Source organism: Lytechinus variegatus, chromosome 3 (genome assembly GCF_018143015.1).
Source record: "Lytechinus variegatus isolate NC3 chromosome 3, Lvar_3.0, whole genome shotgun sequence".
Classification (NCBI taxonomy): Eukaryota; Metazoa; Echinodermata; class Echinoidea; order Temnopleuroida; family Toxopneustidae; genus Lytechinus; species Lytechinus variegatus.
This window is the reverse complement of record NC_054742.1, coordinates 61,286,921-61,308,651: the sequence shown is the minus strand read 5'-3', so window position 1 is coordinate 61,308,651 and position 21,731 is coordinate 61,286,921. Positions and strand designations below refer to the sequence as shown.

Below are 21,731 nucleotides of genomic sequence, written 5' to 3'. Positions count from 1 at the left end.
CGTACACGTGACGTGGGAGTGTGTAGGGTGTATGGATGGGCTAATTGGTCCTGGGGAATATTGTCCATGCTGTGGAAAGCCCGATGAACGGAGCATTACATTTGAAGAAGTTGACACCTAGGATAATTTTTCAACTTGGCTTTTTTCTTTAGACAATCATAACACCGTAGCCTTTGCGCACAATGCAAAGGCATACGATTCATATTTCCTACTCAACAAACTAATAGAAAAGGGTATTGAACCAGATGTCATCCTCAATGGCGCAAAGATAATCAGCATACAAACAAAACAACCCGACATCACGATAAAAGACTCTTTGGACTTTTTTGCAAATGCCCCTCTCAAAACTCCCCAAAACGTTCGGTCTGAAAGAAATGAAAAAGGGTCACTTTTCCCACTTTTTCAATAAACCTGCAAACCAGGATTACGTTGGACCCTTACCTCCCAAGAAGTATTATGGTTATGATAATATGATGAAACTAGCGCAAAAGGAGTTTGACATCTAGTACGACAATCTCATTCAGAACAATTATGTTTTTCGTTTCAAAGAAGAATTGGCCGCCTACTGTAAGAGTGATGTTGACATCTTACATCAGAGTTGTAAACTCTTTAGACATCACTTTAAATCAGTAAGTGTCACAAAAACAAACCCTTCGGGTATTGATCCTTTCTTTCGGTCGCTCACACTACCCAGCGCGTGCAATCTTCTTTTCAGGACCAATTATCTAAAACCGGACTCAATTGCCCTAATCCCCCAGGATGGATACACAGAAGGGAAGAATCAATCAGCGCTGGTGAGTGGTTACACTTGGAGTCTTTACAGACTGGTCTCAATACACGCCATGCCTTTAACGGTGGGGAGTGAAAAGCGAATGGACGGTTCGTGGATGGTTATGCGGAAGTAGATGGGAAAAAATATGTTTGGGAGTTTTTGGTTGCTTCTACCACGGTTGCAAACAATGCTATAAACCAGAGGTAGAGAATAAGAAACTTAATACCACCATGGGTTCTCTGTACAAACAGACAATACAACGTCTGGAACTTTTGGAGAAAGCGGGATACACGGTATTTTACATTTGGGAGCATGAGTGGGAGATAATCCGTGAGGACCCGGATGTTTTTCACAACATAGCTACGCTTCAACGAGCATTCAAAGAACTTTGTTTTTTGGGGGTAGGACGGGTGGGCGTTCTTTGTAGAGAGGTCAAGGGGGATGAGAAAATTCGATTTTACCAGTCTCTATCCGTTTATCAACAAATTCGAAAGGTACCCGCTTGGCCATCCACGAATCATCCATTCTGATTTTCCCTGCTTGATAGTATATTTGGACTTGTCAAGTGTACCGTCATTCCTCCGAGACGTTTGTTTCACCCCGTTTTACCGTACCGTTCTGGGGGAAAACTGACGTTTCCTCTATGTAGTAAGTGCGCTGATAGTTTAAATCAAGGTGTTTGCGCGCATAACACGGAGGAACGTGCCTTGACGGGAACGTGGGTGTTGGAAGAAATTAAGAAAGCTGTCAAAAAGGGCTACATCATTTCCAGCATGATCGAGGTGTGGCACTTTGACAACTCCACGGTATATGACCCCAAAACAAGATCCGGTGGGTTGTTTGCACCAGACATCGATGCTTTTATGAAAATCAAACAGGAGTCATCTGGGTACCCAACACATGTACAAACAGAAACAGATCGGGAAGCATACATTCAGCGATACCAATCACACGAAGGAATAACATTAGATAAGAATAAAATCGAAAAAAATCCTGGACTGAGAGCTATTTCAAAATCTATCATAAATGTTCTGTGGGGAAAATTCTCAGAGAGACCGAATTTACGCCAAACCAAATTTGTCAAGACCAGTGCCGAGATCCTCGATTTCTTCAACGACCAATCTAAAGAAGTCGTGGATCTCCTTGTTTTGAATGAGGATATGGTTGAGGTCCATTACAAACAGGCCAGTAATTTTGTTGACCACAATGTTAACACAAATATCATCATTGCCTCTTACTACAGCCATGGCCCGTTTAAAATTATATTCGGTGCTGGAACAGCTTGAAGATAGAGTGTTGTATTACGACACGGACAGCGTTGTGTTCATCACTAATCCGTCCATAGAACACCTAGACCCCCCTACCGGGGATTATCTGGTTGATTTAACGGACGAACTTTCAGAAGGTGAACACATTGTCACGTGGTTGTGCGGTGGACCAAAAAATTACAGCTACGCTACAAATAAGGGTACAAAGGTGTGTAAAGTACGGGGGTTCACCTTGAATGTATCCAACTCTCTCGTCATCAATCATAACAGCATGAAAGAGCTTATTCACGGAGAGCCAGGTAGCGTCAAAACAATCAAAGAATCCAAAATAGTAAGGGACATAAAGACTAAAACAATACACACTGAAGACAGAGAAAAAAGTATAAGGTAGTGTTTACCAAACGAGTCCGTCTTCAAGATAATAGCACTCTCCCATACGGACACATTGATATCCCCGATATATAAATTACACCGAACCACCGTTGGGTTTCATTTAGTATCACCACACCGTGGATGTAGGAGCTAATACATTTTACCTTTATAAATAGACATTATTTAGCCATTACTTTTTATAATATGGATCGTCGACATATTGCGTACATGTCTTCAATTTTGCAAAGAGCTGTAAACAACCCAAAAGAGGGTCGAAATGTCATCGTTTTGGCACTTTTGATTTTTATTTTCTTCCTGTCTTTTTATCTTGAATTTCTATTATTACGAGATCATAACAAAATCATTGACACAGGTATGACAGAGTATTCAAACACATCGGATATTGAAGACAGTGTTAGTGTGTCTTCGGTGGGATAGCTGTGTTGGTGTACTTTTCTGTTCCTGGTTATTATCTTCATTTTCTTCATCTACTATTTCAATGTAACAAGAACTGCGCACGTCTCAGAAAGATTACGTTCACCTCTATTTGTTTGTGCCATTGTTTCATTTTCATTCTATTTTATGTTCATGATGGATGTTCGTCTTAAACATAGTTTTTCGATGATGGTTGTGGGTCCTTCTTTTTCGGGAAAAACAGAATTTGTTAAAAAGATATTGAGAAATATGGCGGATATGATCGTTCCGACACCTCATAAAATTGTTTGGTTTTATGGAGAATATCAAGTTATACTGAAATGTCTGCAACAATACCTAATATTGAATTTTATGAAAATCTGCCATTGGATTTTAATGAGTTGACGGATCCTTCTCGACCCACATTATTTATCATTGACGATTTAATGGATGTTGCGGGAGATGATAAACGGGTGGCGGCTCTCTTCACAAAAGGATGCCATCATAGAAACGTGAGTGTGATTTACATCACACAGAATTTGTTTCACCGTGGTAAACAATCCCGGACAATTTCTCCAATTACACAGTACTATGCATTGTTTAAAAATTGTCGGGATAAACTTCAAGTTAACTGTTTGGCAAAACAGATGTATCCCAGCAAGATCAAATTTTTCCAAGATGCCTATAATGATGCCATTCATGATAAATACGGTTATTTGTTTGTAGACCTGAAGCCTCAAACGCCTGAAGAGTATAGATTAAGAACCAATATATTTCCCGGTGAAAACCACACTGTGTACGTTCCTAAAGTATAAATTCGAATCCCACGTTCCTTGAACTTTATTTCTTTAAAATGTCTCATCGCATCAAGAACCACGCAGTCTTGCTCAAGACACTGGCACACTGCTCACCGCAACAACGACAACTCCTTCTCAAGACAGCCGATAAGAACTTTGTCGATGCCATCTGCGAATGTGTGCTGAATGTGCTTCGCGGCAACGTCACCATTCCAAACTCTCTTAAAAAGACACTGAAAAAACACAAACTGAAACTTCGAAAAGTAGCCGATCGACGTACTTCGCTCCGAGAGAGAAAACGCATCCTGAACCAGCGGGGGGTTTCATCGGACTTTTGACAAGAATCATCCCCCATGTGATTGGGGGTATTGCAAACCTTTTTGCCCCCAAATGACTCTGACTTCATCATCGTTATGGAACACGCCCGCAAAATGATCCTTGTGCCTCAAACGGTCCTCCAGACACTCAAATGTCAAACCCCTTCTTCTGTAGAACAACAGGTCACCAATTTGGATCAGCAGATTCGCGAGGTACTGGACCGTACAGACTTGGGGGAATATGAAAAGGCAAAGCTATATTTCTCAATACCTTCAACAATTTCTTAAAGCCAACGAGTCTTTAAATAGACCGTTATCCGTTGAACTCCTGAATAACATTTCCACCGAGGACGACGAGAACAGAACGGGGGCTCTATCAACAAAAGAAGGCGATCCCATCGAGCGTGACATTCTCCACCACGTACCAAAACATTTTGAAAAGAGAGTTTCGCAGCTGCTACAAAAGATGAAACAGCACGACAATGTAAGCTGGACGGGTGACGGTGAGCTGGTCGTCAACAACCAACCCATCGTCGGAAGCAACATGTGTGATCTGGTGTTCGACATCTTTCGAGAACGTAAAGGGTTCGTTCCGACCGGCAGTCATGAATTTCTAAAGACATTGGCGACCTTAAGTGTACCAGAGACTTTTGTTTCTAATTCTGCACGACGTCAAGAACTCCAACGGTTAAAGCGTGGTGTCGGTGCACCCACCGGGATAGATCATGTACCTCCCTCATTATCCACCCCCAAAACTACCTTATCTTCTAGCAAAATCTCGACGTGTCCGAACTGTTATTATTTCAGTTGGGTATTTGGCATTTTGTTTTCTAGAGTTATAGTTTTTTGTATATCGTTGTTTAATTAATCTTGGTCGAATTTGGTCAAATCGTCATTTCATCGTTTGGTCGATTTGGTATTTAGTTTTGTATCGTACGTGTTATTACTATCATACTTTTTTTTAATATATGCATAATATTAGAAGAAGGTTGAGACATATTCTTTCAACGGTTGATAAAACGTATGATTTCTACTGTAGAATTAAATTTTATCTTACAACGAATGTTTAATTACTCACGGTCGAATATGGTCAATTCGTCATTTCATCGTTTGGTCGTTTTGTTTTGTTTTTTATTTTTGTATCGTACGTGTTAGTCACTATCATGCACTTTTACTCTTATTATTTCATATTTACAAATTATTAGATAAAGACCGATGATATATGAAACATACGATTTATTTTGTAAAGGTAGATTTTTTTTTCATGTAAAGCTGTTTAATCACTTACATTCAAATATGTTTGGTTTGTCATTTTAACATATGGGCGTCATGGGATTAGTTTATATCATACCTGTTGTTTACATACAAATTATTATTATTGTTATTAATCACTATTATTATCATAATTATTGTTATCATTTTGAAACTATTTGTATATGTATTACCTATGTTAACACAGCACCACCAAAACAACACACGTTTGCAAAATATTTTATCATGAATGAAATTTTATTATCACAATATTATACAAACAAAAGTTACATACAAAACAAATGAGTAAACATGTTTTTTACTTGCGGTCTAGCTTCATGAATAAAACGAATGAAAGAGATTTTAATGTAGTGTTGTGAGAAAAAAAAGACAGTGTGAGGGAGAAAGAAAAAGAGGGAGAGGTAGTGGATGAGTGGGGCGTGAAAGCGACAGAGAAAGAAAGAGGGGGGGACAGAAAGAAAATGGGAAGACATATGTATGATGAACATGTAATGGAAAGGATAATATGACATTAAATAAAATAAAATGATAATAATAAAAGACCCATTACGATAAGAAGAGATAAAGAGAGAGAGAGAGAGATTACAAGTTTTCAAAAGAACGTGCTATTTGAATTAGGGCAAATGTTGGGTCTGTTACTGAAAGAGTTGTACCATAACGACGATTAAACCATTCATTAACCTTTTTATCATTTCTATCATAGTCTTTTCCAAAAACAGTTAGCAGCCTAGACATAATAAGCCCTCCGTTTCGTTAAGTAAATAATATTGTCCACATACCGAAGATAAAGTTCCCTGGAGCCTCTGCTTATTATAATTCCAAGACACTGTATTTTTTTCTAAAAACTCTTCAAATTCTTGGCTATAAAATGAGGGCTCGCTTCCAAATGTGTCAAAAAATTCACCCTTTCCCTTTGAAAAATTAAAAGCTACCCAATGGGTCCCTGGCTCATTCATAGGATCTGTATTAACGACATAACACCCCCTTTCACATTGGACACGTGTCGGTAACTGATCCGCTGCATAAACCCTTTGAAATAATTTTTCGTGAGGGGTGGTTCTTTAAAACGTCATTGATCTGTTTGGTATCCATGGTAGCTGGAACGGTTTGTTCTCAATCGTAGATGATGTTCCGGGCTTTGTCTATTTGTATGAGTCCCTGGCCTTCCGAGTAGACGATACAGTTGACGGTGTTCAGGAGGGGGGCTTCAAATTGTAGTTCTAGACGTAGATTTCCCTGTCTGATAAGATTGAGGTGACATCCATCTGAAAGATCTGGCGTAAGGTCGAATGCAAAGAGGGTATACCCGCCTATGTATTCTTCTCGATCGATATCCAGTCCTTTGTCTGTAAACAGCCTGTTCGTCCCCATAAAGAGTGAATTGTAAGCGTGAATGTAATTCTGTCCCGTTCCCTCTTTGAAGTTTGGACGTAGAGGTCGCATAGGCACTGTTTCACTGTCCACCGTGATGGAAATGAAGTTGAGGTTCAGATGTTTGAAGTTATATGGATTTTTTGTATAGATACCGTTATAGGCATCGGTGTCCACAAATCCAACGATGATACGGTTGGGTAATTGTCCCAAGAAGAGGTTGTCTTTGTTGATGGACATGCTACCGGCGGGTAGTGAAAATGCTTTCACGTCGACTTTATTGAGAGGGTATTTTGCTGTTATCTTTTCCATTGTCTTGGCATGTTGAACCATGAGCGTCGGGTTTGTCTTTACCCTCCGAACGTAGAGGGCAGCTGAATCAATCCTGACCTTGCATCCTGCATTGCCCTCCGTCGTTAAGAGCGAAAAGGCATCCTTGCTTCTATTGAATTTGAGTTTCAGGTCCACACCTGGTACCAGCAATCATTCTTGAAAAAAAAGATCGGCGTAGACAGGTCCCAGTAGCGGGAGAAGTTTGCTATGTTGAATGAATGATGCTCTTTTTATCAGTCCTGCATTAGCATTGCTGTCCGCTACATACGGGTTGACAATGTCCATTTTTCCCGCTTCATCTTTGTAAAAGAGTTGTTGTGTAAGTTGAGACTCCTTCGTTTCCAAACCATAATGCATCAGTGCTTCTATGTATGCTCTGTAAGGGTAGGTGTTAGAAGGCTGGGACACCAGTTTCTCGATTAGCATGACATCCACTTGACTGAAGAGAGATGGTAAGAAGAGGTTGACAGGACCCACTGGAGATTCAGCCGCTAAATTGGTGTTGTCTCGGTTTGTCACTTTCACCACGACTTGGAGCATGGTCTGGGAGAGGTCCACGTATTCTTCCGAAGTCCCGGCGACGTTGAATTCAATAGGGCCCTCATCGGTGATACTACTGACAGGGTGATACTCCACCCATGGACTATTTACAATACTCATTTGTATAGAAGATACTGTAAACAAGTCCAATTCGGTCTTACAACAGAGGTCGCTTTTTTCATGTAATAACGCCATCGTAAATGTGTTTGTGTTAACGTTGTGTTAATCAAAAATATCTTGCAATCGAGCGCTTTTCGACTTGGTGTTTTTTGAGGGAATGGCACGTTTTTTCCCACATCGTTGTATTTTAACCTTTTTTGTCATCACTCTTTGCTCCCCCTTTCTGACGTCCCATGTTATTTTTAATTCCATGGAGAGTTTTAGACGCCAATCGTTTTCCAGCTCTAGATACGTGTTTTTTCGTAGCACTTTTTAAACTCTGACCGGTGAGGGTGTCGTTCATGATATTCAGCCCGGTATTCATGACCTCTTTACCCAGGGCAGACGCCCCCTTTTTGACAAGCGGTGTAGCCATGCGAAACAACCCTTTGACCAAACTACCGAGACCATGACCTCTCTGCATGGGTGCACCTCTAAAGACGGGTAAACCAGACCCTATCTGACGGTGAAATATTGCAATAGGACGAACCATTCTAACTTGTTGGTTATTTTATTTTGTTATTCTAATTCAGAAAAGAAGAGCGTTCTCTGAAATGTAACTTCACGATGACCTTCCCACGTTCAAATGGTACAACTTCGCCAGATTAATTCGTTAATATAATATCTATCGTTTCAAAATGGTACAATTTTAAAGGAACATAATGGGGGGAATTATAGGTACCAACACAAACTATGTTATCAGAATCTTTGTTTGTGAGGACAGCAACTGTTCTCAAAAGAGGTACAGATGCATCTCCCACGTGTTGGTGTTGTACAATATCCGAATAAACGTAAAACGTGTGAAAATACATGTGAACATCCATCGGAAGAGGGCTTAAAGTTGATTCTGTAAGATAACATTCTCCTACAAAACCCATCATCATCGCTAAATTACATGGTATTAACACGGCCTTCCCCTCACCAATTTGTACGTAACACTTTCGCATTGTGTGTTTGTAAAAGAAACCAATAGCGGAACGTGTTTGCCGATCCATGACCGCATTGATGACGGTGATTAACTCTTCGCCAGAATTGTAATAACCTGTAGGTAAGATGATAGATCTTACCTTTGGTGCACGATCTGAATCTGAATTATTGTCATGAACAGTAATAACGTTGTTTTTCTCGCTTATGTTATTCCGGGATTTTTGAAATTGCAATTCCGCGACCCCAACTTCGAACCCATCGTTCAAAGAAATCGGACCATGCAGTTTAGTTGTGTACTGACAGGTCTTGTTATTGGGATAATACGACATGGAGCTGTTGCTCGGTAACGTAACATAAAAATGGGAGCCCATTTTAACACACACACCTCTCGCAAGCAACAACTGTTAAAATGGTTTTAAGACACCCTTGACACAATATTTAACGTTTGGTCACATTCTGGACCCAACTATCGAATTCTTTTCCATATCCTTCCCATCGAACCAAGTATTCCTTTTTCCCTCCACGCTTGCGTGTCTGAAGTATTTTTTCTATGTTATATTTATCACCCTTCTTTTTCACTACCTTTTTAAGTTCATGTTCATAAAACGTTCCTTTGCTCTCTTGACCGTTATAATCGCTTACCCTATACACGGGTATTTTTCTTTTCAACCGCCCACTGATTGTAAACACTTCTTGTGAGTAATTGGCCTCGTATCCCTTTTCAAATCTCATCTTTGTTTTACTAATACGAACCTGGTCACCCACCCGATACTTAAAGAGGCGGGTCTTTTATGGAACCCTCTATTGTGACGTCTTTGGTACAGATAATCCATAGCCGTTTTCTGATTTTCGATATTGACCTCAATGGGTTTCATGTTTATGCTCGAATGTACCGTATTGTTATAACCTTCCACCAGATCTTTCAAAATATTAATGTATTTAAACATGTTTTTAAAAGTGAAGTATCGCCACATCTTTGTGCGGAGGGTTCTATTAAATCTCTCCGAAATGCTGGCCTTTGTCTCGTTTTCTGTCGTATAATGATGGATGTCCTTAGCTTTTAGAAATTGTTGAAATTCTTTATTCTTAAATTCAGAGCCTTTGTCCGTGTGTAGCATGATTGGCACACGACCCTCCCGTAAAATTGTATCAAATGCACGGACCATATCTTTCCCCGTTTTGTTTTTTAAGAGGGATCACCCAGGCATATTTTGATAATACCCCTATACATGTCAGTAAATAACGGTAATTTCTTTTGAATTTTTTCAAGTTTTGAACATCAACCAAATCTGCTACCCAAATCTCATCCAACCCCCTTACTCTGACCACGTTTCTTTTAAAGGACTTTCTCGCAGGAGCATGCAGCGTGTAAGAATCTTGTTGCGCTAACCATTCCTTCACTCTCTCCAAACTAGCATCCACCCCTCCTCTTTCTTTCACCGCTTTCCACAACTTTTTCACACCCAAAAACTGGCTGGATTGGTGGGATCGTAATATATCTCTTTAACGCTTGCTCTAAAGGACCCATCTTACCCCTACAAAACACACACCGCAAATGCATAAATCATTCATTGCACATGTATTATATCTATTATTCACATCCCCAAAACGTCACAAAGACAACGCTCTTGAGTTATATAGAAATGATAATTATACAACACACCCACATAGCATCAACAACACAAACACCCTTCATGACACAGGTTATATCATCAACACATAATACATTCAACCGGAAAATAAAAATGCTCAAAGATTTGAAAATTAACATTACACCATGAAATTTATTATCGATTCAAATTTACACCTCTTCAGATCCACGTTTAAGACATATATATTATTTTCATTGCAGCCGGTTCAAATCAATAGTACCAATATAGCATAAGAAATGTATACACAGTTTCAAAATGATGTTGGATACACAAGGATATCGTGCATCTGACCAGTCAATATTATAAAGTTGAAGTTCGTTAATGAAAATGTTTATGAATTGCTCTCTTTTTTCTTCTGTTAGTTCTGTAGTAGGGCTACGTTGAAACAGCAACATCAGGTAGCAGATACCAACCAGGCAACGTCTGTAACTCTGCAGATTTTCTCTGTCCGTCAGCAGGCTATGTGAGATGATGAAGTCCGCTGCTTCTTGCAGGTTGGCTATGTCAATCACCTCCAAACGTTGAAAATCCGACCCGTTTAAAATGACTTCGCATTCTGCTGCAATCTTGTAATAATTAGCATTAGTTGACAGTCTGTTTAATATCGCCAACAAGACCCTTTTTTCTACACAGAGTCTGGACGTCTTCATACAGCTTCCTCGGGTTGTCTCGCCTGCTCCTCCCGTCCGAATGCCCGGTGTACAATTTGGAGAGTCAACCCCATCCCGTTGATGCGGAGTAGGAGGCTGCGAAGACGGGCTTTCATCGCCGCGACCGTCATCTCTGGAAGGCTGATTTTTAGATATCCCACAAAATTCAAACAGTTCAGTGCCTCTGGTTTCAGCCACATGATTCAGGCTGTTTGGATGTAGAACAGTTCTATCAGCCCCATGTCCAGCTGACTGGTGGCATTCTCCACTTTCACCCTCTCCTGGTCGGTTAATTCGCCGTCCACTTCGATGAAGTTTGGCATAGTCTCTACCGCTCTCAACATCTCCATCAAGGTGATGTACTCGGAGAGGATCATCAGTTCGATTCTCTCGATGTCGTAAGCTGTTGCAGTGTAGTTCATAATGGATCATAGAAGCGTAGTAGTTGTCGATGAAATTCAAAATGTAAATGAATAATATCAGTCCAAGGTCTATGTCTTTTATGCTGGGTGTTTCTACCTGGTCACTCGTCATTGAACCTGTCAAGTTTAAACATGCCTTTTGACCTCTGTACAAAACAGCCATGGTGTCATCCGATGTTGCAATGTGTCTTTTTGACCCGTACATCGATCAAATACGCTCGCCCATTCATCTCTCCATCGTGACGACCGGAGCACCCATTCTTGCAACGCGTCCTTTGACCCGAAAGTCAATCAAATCCACTCGCCCATTCATCCTTTCACCGACCCAGGCCCTTGCGAAGACAAACACTTCCTCCTTCTATTGTTTCCATTGTACCATAGAAACACCCGTCCTCGTTACGACTCCCTTGTTTCTTCGCAGCCCATTGTACCCGTCTTATCGGGTTTGACAACCACGGGCCTGTCAATCTTGTCTTTCCCCTGAAATCTCGACCTGGCACCCTAATCCATATTTTTCAAAATCTTGCTTTCGTCGTTCTTGATCCCTGTGCCCCCCTTCGTTTCCATCGTTGTACGGTGTCATAATTACTAATCCATATTTCATGTTTTCATGTTCCCTGGTTGTCGCATCCACGGTGACGTCATCCATCTTGCATGTTTGCATATTTCTTATGATTCTATTGTTTACCAATGTCATATTTCATAGTTGCTCATACTTCGTCTTTTCATGTTTCTCCGTCACGGTGTCGTCATCCCTCATTCCATATCTTCATACTTTCTATTGTTTTATGATGTCATATTTCATATTTCCATCATTCAAATTTCCATATTTCATATCTTTCTCCACTGTGTCGTCATCCATATTTTCATGTTTTCATATTCCCATAATTCATATTCCTATTGTTTTAGGTCATAATCCATATTTACATATTTCATATCTTTCTCCACTGTGTCGTCATCCATATTTCCATGTTTCCATAATTCATATTTTTATTGTTTTAAGTCATGATCCATATTTCATTGTTCTCGTTGATGTCATCCATATTTCCATAATTCATATTTCTATTGTTTCTGATATCATATTTCATATTTCCATAATTCATATTTCTATGATCCATACTTCATATTTCATATTTATCGATTTCATATTTCTATAAGAGGATTAATATTTTATGCTATTGTTTAGAACAATAGGATCATATCATAATTCATATTTCTATTGTTTAGAACAATAGGGATTAGTTATGACGTTATAGGTACACCTATACTACTCACCCTCTGCAACGTAAGTATCACCATCATCTCTCTATAAATAAAATGTGCTTTTATAGCGCTTAACTCTTACTGTGCCAGGTCCAATACCCCTCTAGTGCCAGGGATATTCGAGGAATCCTAAATTGACCGAAACGTAAGCAAAGACTGATTTTAAAACGGTCATAACTCTTTACTCGTACGTTGTATAACGAAACCTTCTACACATGAAATGATGCATGGTTCATGGACTTTATGATCATGTTATGACCTTTCAAATTTGCGTTTGGAAAAATTGAGAAAAGATGAAATATTTTACACCGTTTTTTTCAATAAGTAAAACCTAGAAAATTATGATTTCATGAACATTTCAAAGAGTAAATAACCCAAGGAATTGTAGAGATACCAAGAAATTAAGAAAATGATATGAAAGTTCAATGTTTACCCTTTCAAATGACGTATCTATTGATGTAACTGAACAAACAAAAATGTGAAAAATAATGCTCTTTTGAATGAAATACTATTTTGCTATTCAAGTTATTTCCTCTGAAATACGAGAGGGTTTATACACACACAATTGAAACCATCCTTTTCCAAAAAAGGGCATTGTCGTCGATCAAGTGACCAATCACAGCACAGCTGCGATCCCCACGCAAACACACACAATAATATATTAGAGCCATGTATCTTCACAGTGCAGCCAACCGTACCCTTACATTCGTGTAGTCTTCAAAACAAGACCCTTGTTTATTTAGAATGCGCGGTATTCCGCAACAAAATTATTGGTGCAGAGTAAATTTTATGTCATTTCTATTCTTGCCAATATTGTCGTAATGCAAAACATGCTTTAGAAAAATCGTAACCTGGATACGATTTGTGGTGTTCGATGCACTCAACTATATACTGTTTTGGATAATGTAGGCGATTTCTATCCAGTGTCGGCAACAAACATTTGCGACCCACTCAACTATCGTTCTATAGCATGAATCAGTGTAAAGTTTGGTCATATTTTGTCAGGGTCTATTCGTCGTACATACGGGCTTTCATACTGTAACAAAGGCATTGCCAGTCACAAGGAGACAAAATATAGAAAACTAAAGATGATATATTGAAATATAGATAAAGAGGGATCGGACAGATTCAATACTAATACCCCTTTCATAAACCTATGCGGATAATTCAATAAAAATTGCGTTCATAAACTCCGGAAATAATTTTTTTTTTATTATTATTTTTACGAGCGCCCGTCCTGAAAAAGGAGGATAATCGTCATGGAAACCGCACACACCCCCTCCGATGCGGTTGCGTTTGAAAAGGGTGACCTTCTGACCGTACCATGGCAATTATCCGCATTATTTGGAAATGCGTTCACAAACTCAAAATCTTGTCCCGATGCTGCTATTATGCGGATAATAGCAGCATCAAAATAATGCGGATAACTCTGGTCCTCTTCCAATTTTACGACCAAATTATGCTGCTATTAGCCGCATAATTGGGTTTATGAAAGGGTATAAGCCTATTTGTTCTGTATTTGTTCTGTATTTGAAGCCCTATGGGATCACTACTTGATATAAAATCGTAGCTGAACAGTGAATGAACGATAAACATAACATGTAAAATTCACTCTGTGGACATTTCATGATGGGGGTGAAATATTCATTATATCTGTTTCGGCATTAAAAAGAATAATGTTCGACCAAAGTAGCCACCTGTCTGATAGCGACTACACGTTATTGTTCATGCCACCAAGTCATGAACAATAGATGCCCAGACTCCCTTTTATGAGGAATGTCTAATCCGCGCTCCCTCCTGACCTATTATCGAGGAAAGTAATTTAGCACAGGATGTTCATAGAAATTGGGCCACGCGCGCGTCTTTTGATTTGACAATTGAATACTTTCAAAGGTTCCGATACGAACAATAGCTTTTCTCTCCGTTGAGATCAAGATTAAAATTCCTCTGTCGCTTTCCCCAACACCTTCCATTGACTTATTGCCATTAAAATACATAATTTTTATTCAAATATTTGTTTTTCGGCTTTAAGACATTTAGCATCAACAATATGCTTCAAATTTCCTGTAATCTAAATGATGATAGGGATGATGGTAAAGATGTCATGGATAATGTCGAGAATGATAACAAGAAATCAAGGGGGAAACAGCACACCTCCACCACCACAAACACTGGCATCGTTACTTCCACTTATCAAAGCACAAAGAAAAATAGTTTAAAATAATTAAATCAACTTGTAGCTGAAGCCTATTTTGCATATTTAGAAATAAAGGATAAAGATGAAATTTAAGATTGAAGAAATGTATAGGCTATAATCCTTGACAAATCAAACATACAGAAAATTGAAAGATAAAAGAGGGAAAAGAAATAACGAAGCGATGGGGTGTGAAGGTAGAAATTACTAACAATTTGTAGAAAATTAGATCTTTATCATTTGTTGAACCTTTGTTTATTCAAATAAGATGTTTGTAATGGATCATCTATCGGAAAAGTAAGATATTGCTTTCGACAATATCAGAGATTATTTTTACTACACCTCTTATTTGTGATATCGATAATTACCCCGTCATTGAAACTATCAATGTAGTAAAACTTAATTTACTTCCCCTTTCCTGAAAAAAAATGAAATGGACATCATTTGCTGTTCAAATTATATATAAGTGACACCACTAAACTTCTCTATAACGTGCATTGTCAATATTTTATTCATGCGGTAGGACTTTATGCACAATCAACATACTCGATATGTTAGCACACTTAACATTTTCAATTATCAAATTTGCTTGATATATTTTTTTTTCATTTCGTAGTAATCCAGTTTATGCTACCAGATTTGCCATATGAGCTCAGCGTGTAGGGATATATACCCATTATCTTTTTGCTTGCAAAAAAAGAGAAACAAAAGAAAGCGTATTATCGGAAGAAATGATACATTGATTGATATAAATTATTTCTTGCTAATAAAACAAATGAGGAAGAATAAAAAACGCATTACGGAAAATACATGACATTCACAGAATTTTGTAAATAAAAGATCATGAAAAGTGCGTTTACTCGCTTGATTCGCTCACTCACATTTATCTTTTGTTTTTTTATCTTCCTTACACCCATCATATTTTTAATTTCGCCCTTGCCACATTGACAACATATATTTTGTTGATGATCAAAATAATATTTAGGTTTCTTTCCGTTACCGATGCAAATTTGATGTTTATTTTTTCCACCAAACTTGGTTCGTTATTTGGTGTTGTTATCACATTTGCTTGATTCATTTTTTTCATTTAGTAGTATATGATATCAGATTTGACATATGAGCTCAGCGTGTAGGGGTATTTACCCATCATCTTTTTGCTGGCAAAAAGGGAGAATCAAAAGAAAGCGGATCATCGGAAGAAATGATACATTGATTAATATGAATTATTTCTCGCTAATAAACAAATGAGGAAGAATGAAAAAAAAAACGCATTGCGGAAAATGCATGAAATTCACAGAATTTTGTAAATAAAAGATCACACACATCATACTTTTTATTTCGCCCTTGCCGCATTGACAACATATATTTTGTTGATGATCAAAATAATATTTAGGTTTCTTTCCGTAACCGATGCAAATTTGATGTTTATTTTTTCCACCAAACTTGGTTCGTAATTCGGTGTTGTTATCACATTTGCTTGATTCATTTTTTTCATTTAGTAGTATATGATATCAGATTTGACATATGAGCTCAGCGTGTAGGGGTATTTACCCATCATCTTTTTGCTGGCAAAAAGGGAGAATCAAAAGAAAACGGATCATCGGAAGAAATGATACATTGATTAATATGAAGTATTTCTCGCTAATAAACAAATTAGGAAGAATGAAAACAAAAAACGCATTGCGAAAAATGCATGACATTCACAGAATTTTGTAAATAAAAGATCACACACATCATACTTTTTATTTCGCCCTTGCCGCATTGATAACATATATTTTGCTGGTGATCAAAATAATATTAAGGTTTCTTTCCGTAACTGCTGCAAATTTGATGTTTTTTTCCACCGAACTTTGTACGTAATTTGGTGTTGTTGGATTTAGAAAAACCGGCTTATAACCCTGTATGCGACGAAAAGGAGCAAAGGAGGAACATGAATAATCTTTTTTTTGTCGTAGAAGCTTTCAGATTTCATCATGAGAATGTATGCAATTATATTATGTAACTCCCATGTTGATACAAACTGTCAAGTGTGCATGCTTCATTTTTGTAGGCACTATAGCGCCTCTCCATCACACTCTTTCCCCTTCTGCAGATCTGAACCTGACAGTTAAAAACAAAACGTATACTTTCTTTCTTGAGTATTATACTTCTTCCAGCAATAAAACAAATGTCATCATTGAAATAAATATGCACTGGCATAATTGACAAACGTATTTTTTTTAGGTGACATCAGATCATGTCGACCAGTTGCATAAATCCGGTTCGACCAAGGTGTAGATATTTTGTAGGTGTACACAAAATTCATATCGCAAAGGTTATATTATATTATATAATAATAATAACAATAATAAATGAATAAATAAACAATGAGTGTGGTGATTGCAGTGCGACGAGAGTGGGAAATGACAGCCTTCTTTACTCATATATTCATAACGAGAACAATTTTGTGAGAATGCAAAAAACAAAGTATAAAACCTCCCCCCCCCAAAAAAAAAAAAAAAAAATCTCCCCCAAACCGTGCACATTTGCAGGCACAAAAAAGCCTTGACACAAGAATACTACCATACCGGCCTGCAAAAGACCAAAGCGATAGCTCATGAATATTCATGTAACAATAGCGAATGGGCGAGTAGTGCTGGGTGAGGAACATCGTACCGCTCTGTCATTGGTCAATTCCGAGCTGAATGCCTTCGCACACTCGCCTTTGCTCTGCCCATAGAAGTACGTGTATTGCTACACACAACCGTTATATCACATGTTTCTATAGGGGAAATCCTGATTCAGATCGCGGCAATATCCAAAATCAACTCTTCAAAATAATGATGCAAAAATACAATTTTACTCAAAAAATGTCTATGTAAACCACTATTTTTTATATGATAAAATGAATTGTGAATTCCTTGCCAGTATAACAACATAAAATACACAGAATATGGTGCTGATTTTCTGGCTGTAAAATTGGTTTAAAAAAAAAAGTTACTTGGGCACAAATAGCTGCCACCGGCAAGAGTGGCCTATGGTCACAAATAGCTGCCAATGGCGCTTAAAGAGTTAATACATAGGAACAACGTGTCTAAGCGCTTTACATATGTATTATTACCTCGGTCATCGTTTCAATCAGTTATTCCCACACCAATGTGTGCACATCCTCCACTCCCTGGGGAGTATTCCAGTCAGTCGCCGGTGAGGCGTGCACAGTACTGGACAAGCTACAATGACTTTCACATCCTACTGGGTACTCATTTAGCACCTGGGTCTAGAGTGGCAAAGTGTGGATTAATGCCTTGCCAAAGGACGCCAGACTGCAGTGGGATTCAAACACACGGCCCTCTATATTCTCTCGGTTATCACTATTATATCAGAATGGAAACAGAAGGAAGTGAGAGAGAAATAGAGAGAGCAAGAGAGACACAGAGAGAGGACCTGTTTGTCCGTATTCTGAAGTTGGGTTTAATAAGCTGTGGATTAAACTATGGACAGCCAAATGTAACATAAATCTCTAAATGTAGAGGTTCAATGAATCAGCTCATTTGACACACACAAATTTTCACTTTCTGGGAATGATTAATAAGATAGCTGTCTTCACTATTAAAGAATTCGGAAAGAGCACAGTGAAAATTTGAAGGATACAATGCAAACAAAATTTTGACATATTTGGCTTCCCATAATTTTAGCACAGTGTTAGACCATGGTCTAAGTTAGAGACCAGACATTAAAATACAGGCCATTGAGTTGCTTCATTTCTGGATAATGAAGAGGCAACCCTGTTTCAATAAAACAAGTGTAAATGAGTAAAATATCTGTGGAGATCTTGGTGTATTACACATTATTCCCATTACCCTTTGTTTTTACAGCCATGTCTTGTACATTCGAATCAACCCTGTGTTCATACACCCAACTGAGGAGCGACCAGTTTGACTGGACAAGAACCTTCTGGTTGAGTGGCACAGACAGCACCGGCCCCAGGTCCGACCACACGCGGGGGGACGCCAGCGGATGGTACGTCTACACGGATGCAACTGGCCGTATCCGTGGGGACAAGGCTCAGCTTGCCAGCCCCGCCCAGAACCCGACTGGTCCCGGATCCTCCAAGTGTCTTGTGTTTTGGTATCACATGTATGGTGTACATGTTGATAGATTCAACGTCTATCTTAGAACTTCAGGACCCCAGATGACGGTAGATGACCTCATTTTCACAAAGTACGGCACCCAAGGCAACCAATGGAAAAAAGCGGAGAAAGAAATCACGTCAGATGATCCCTGGATGGTATGTTTTATTTTAATCATACATGTATATATCATCTATTTTCTAGTTCTTTCTTAGGATTCATGCCTTTTTAACTTCAAGTTTTGCAGCTGTTTATCAAACGACACCAGTATTACTATTTTCCATAAAATGTATTTCAAAAGATCACTTAACACTTACTCTATTAAATATGACTCGACAGAATATATGGATAGAGATTCCATTATTATCAAATCATATTGAGAAATATGTATTTGGGAATTTGAATCACATTGCCACATGAAGGAGTTTATTTTCATGTTACTAAGTTTAGCCTCAATCATGCAGGTATATGAGCATGGTAGTCTACATTGATTTGTTTGTCTACTTTGTGGTATCATTCTATGGCTTGTCATTGTAAGATTTTGTTATTCAATTTATTTGATTTCATTTATTTCCAATCCTCATTATGAAAATATGAAATGTACATTCAACGATAACCATTTAAACAAGACAAAATTAACAAACAATACAAAGTATATGCAAAGGCAATTGATCTTTCAAAGGCCTGGTAAGGATTCTTCTAAAATGAGGAAATTCTAACGTCTTTCAACACATTTTTCCAACAAATTTTTGCTGCAATTTTATTCTAGATATTCTGATCTGACAGTGATAGCAATGAAGTCTGTCAGCGGTCAGCGATGTATGTAAAAATATGTAAATGCAATGCTGATTTCTTGTTTCTTCGATCATTCTGTCATTGCTAGTGTTTGCTGCTTTTGGCAGTGATTTAATAATATTGCAATGTGTGGGAGCAGCGCAAAATTGATTTCTGCTGTCCGTCGATGGCAGTGTATTTTATGGCCGGCTTGATGTCAGCTGTTGCGCTTTGTTTACACAATGATTAGCAGCGACTGTCTTTGACCCAAAGGAGAGGATTCGTTAAATGTCCAGTTGTAGTAGGTCTGTAACTAATGAGCTTTGGGAAAGGGACAATTGATTTATTGGTTGATACACTAACAGTTGAAGTCAATATTAAATCTGTTGGCCAATCAAATTTTAATTTCTTCAGTTGTTTCCTTTTTTCTTTCTCAGATTATTTATGAGGGTATCATAGGGGAGAGTGAATATGGTGATATTGCAGTGGATGACATAGCTCTTTATGATGGTGCCTGTCCAACACAAGGTACTGTAACTCAAACTGATTTTTAAAAAAAAGTATACTTTTCTGCATATCATGACATACATGTGTAAATACCTACAGCTTGAGGACGCAATGATGATGATTTTTTTAGATATGTCTTAGTTTCTTCATCATTGACGTCTTGACACTCTCTCCATACTGCCTTCAGCGAACGACCAAAACAAAGATGGATTTCCCCAAAAATCCATCTTTTTAAACCGAAATGACTAGAATTTTGTTAATTTTATTAATTCTTACACCTTCCTACGCCTAATGCGTAGGAAGGTTTTAAATATTACTTTAAAAAATGTACAATTTAGAGATAAAAAATCTTATTTAACAAATATTAAAATTATTTTATGATCATAAATAATTTATAATATTGATATGAATTATTTATGATCACGAAATAAATTTTAATATTTGTTAAATAAGATTTTTTATCTCTAAATTGTTCGTTAAGACGGCATTGCTTTCCGGAAGTACGTCATACATAAGCGGTTCAAGGGTCGACGCTATTGTATTTCCGTTGTTTACATGTGGAACGAGAGGTCTACGCGGCATCAGTTAGGTAAGAAATCTTCATTTTTTTACATTTTTTAAAGTAATATTTAAAACCTTCCTACGCATTAGGCGTAGGAAGGTGTAAGAATTAATAAAATTAACAAAATTCTAGTCATTTCGGTTTAAAAAGATGGATTTTGGGGGGAAATCCATCTTTGTTTTGGTCGTTCGCTGAAGGCAGTATGGAGAGAGTGTCAAGACGTCAATGATGAAGAAACTAAGACATATCTAAAAAAATCATCATCATTGCGTCCTCAAGACTATAAATACCTAATGTTTTACACAGGGAGGTAATTGTGTCCTAATGATCCCACTTCTGATGAACTTTCCATTTTATATTTATCAAAGATAACAATCGTTTTCATGGAACATATACTTAACTTCATAGGATATGAATAGTTGGCCTTTCTGAATATAGTTGAGAGGTCAAGTCTAAATTTTAAGGTTCAAGGATCAAGATTAATGTCATATTTTAGCACCATTAAAGTCTCTCATAAGATTTTGTTTATAGAAGATATTGCTCACCACATTTGTTAGAATTTGTTGAGGTGATGTTGCATTGCATGAGATTATATACCGAATACTTTTTGTGCACTTGCTTTTGCTTTAAATAAGCATTATTTTTAGTCGCATTTAATTCTTTGTGAAGCCTGTCCTAAGAATATCATGAACAGATGCATAGCGAATGTGATCAGCAACCCCAAAACAAATTCTGAGTTTTTTGAGGAGCTTCAAAACTTATAAAAATCAATCAACAAATAATCCTCACAAGTGCTTAATTAACTGTAAGAGAAATTCAACAACATGACGAAAATCTTGCTTTTAAGAGCAGTATACCCCAAGTTTCCCTTATCATCAAATCTCTTCTCAAAACCCTATTGCCCTCAAGCATGAAATTTAAGTATAGAAACACCTGTTTCTTGACCTCGGTCCGAAGATAATACACCCCAGCATCAACGGTCACAGCAGGGGGCCACACACGATGGATTGCAATGTGTGTTCTGGTGAGTGCATGGAGTTCCATGTATACACGCGT

The 21,731-nt window shown here is 38.0% G+C and overlaps 2 protein-coding genes across 2 annotated transcripts in view; one reads left to right on the top strand and one right to left on the bottom strand.

Moving 5' to 3' along the window:
* Nucleotides 1–21,731, top strand: part of LOC121412101 (MAM and LDL-receptor class A domain-containing protein 2-like) — a 95,752-nt gene that overhangs the window by 6,892 nt on the left and 67,129 nt on the right. Inside the window, exons 2-3 of the mRNA XM_041605010.1 lie at nt 18,578–18,990; nt 20,044–20,134. Coding sequence (XP_041460944.1) covers nt 18,580–18,990; nt 20,044–20,134 — 502 coding nt within the window. The 5' untranslated portion in view covers nt 18,578–18,579. The remainder of the gene's footprint in view (nt 1–18,577; nt 18,991–20,043; nt 20,135–21,731) is intronic.
* On the bottom strand, nt 6,326–6,916 carry LOC121412102 (uncharacterized protein F54H12.2-like). Its single transcript, XM_041605011.1, has one exon. It carries the CDS (start codon nt 6,914–6,916, stop codon nt 6,326–6,328), a length of 591 nt encoding a protein of 196 aa, XP_041460945.1.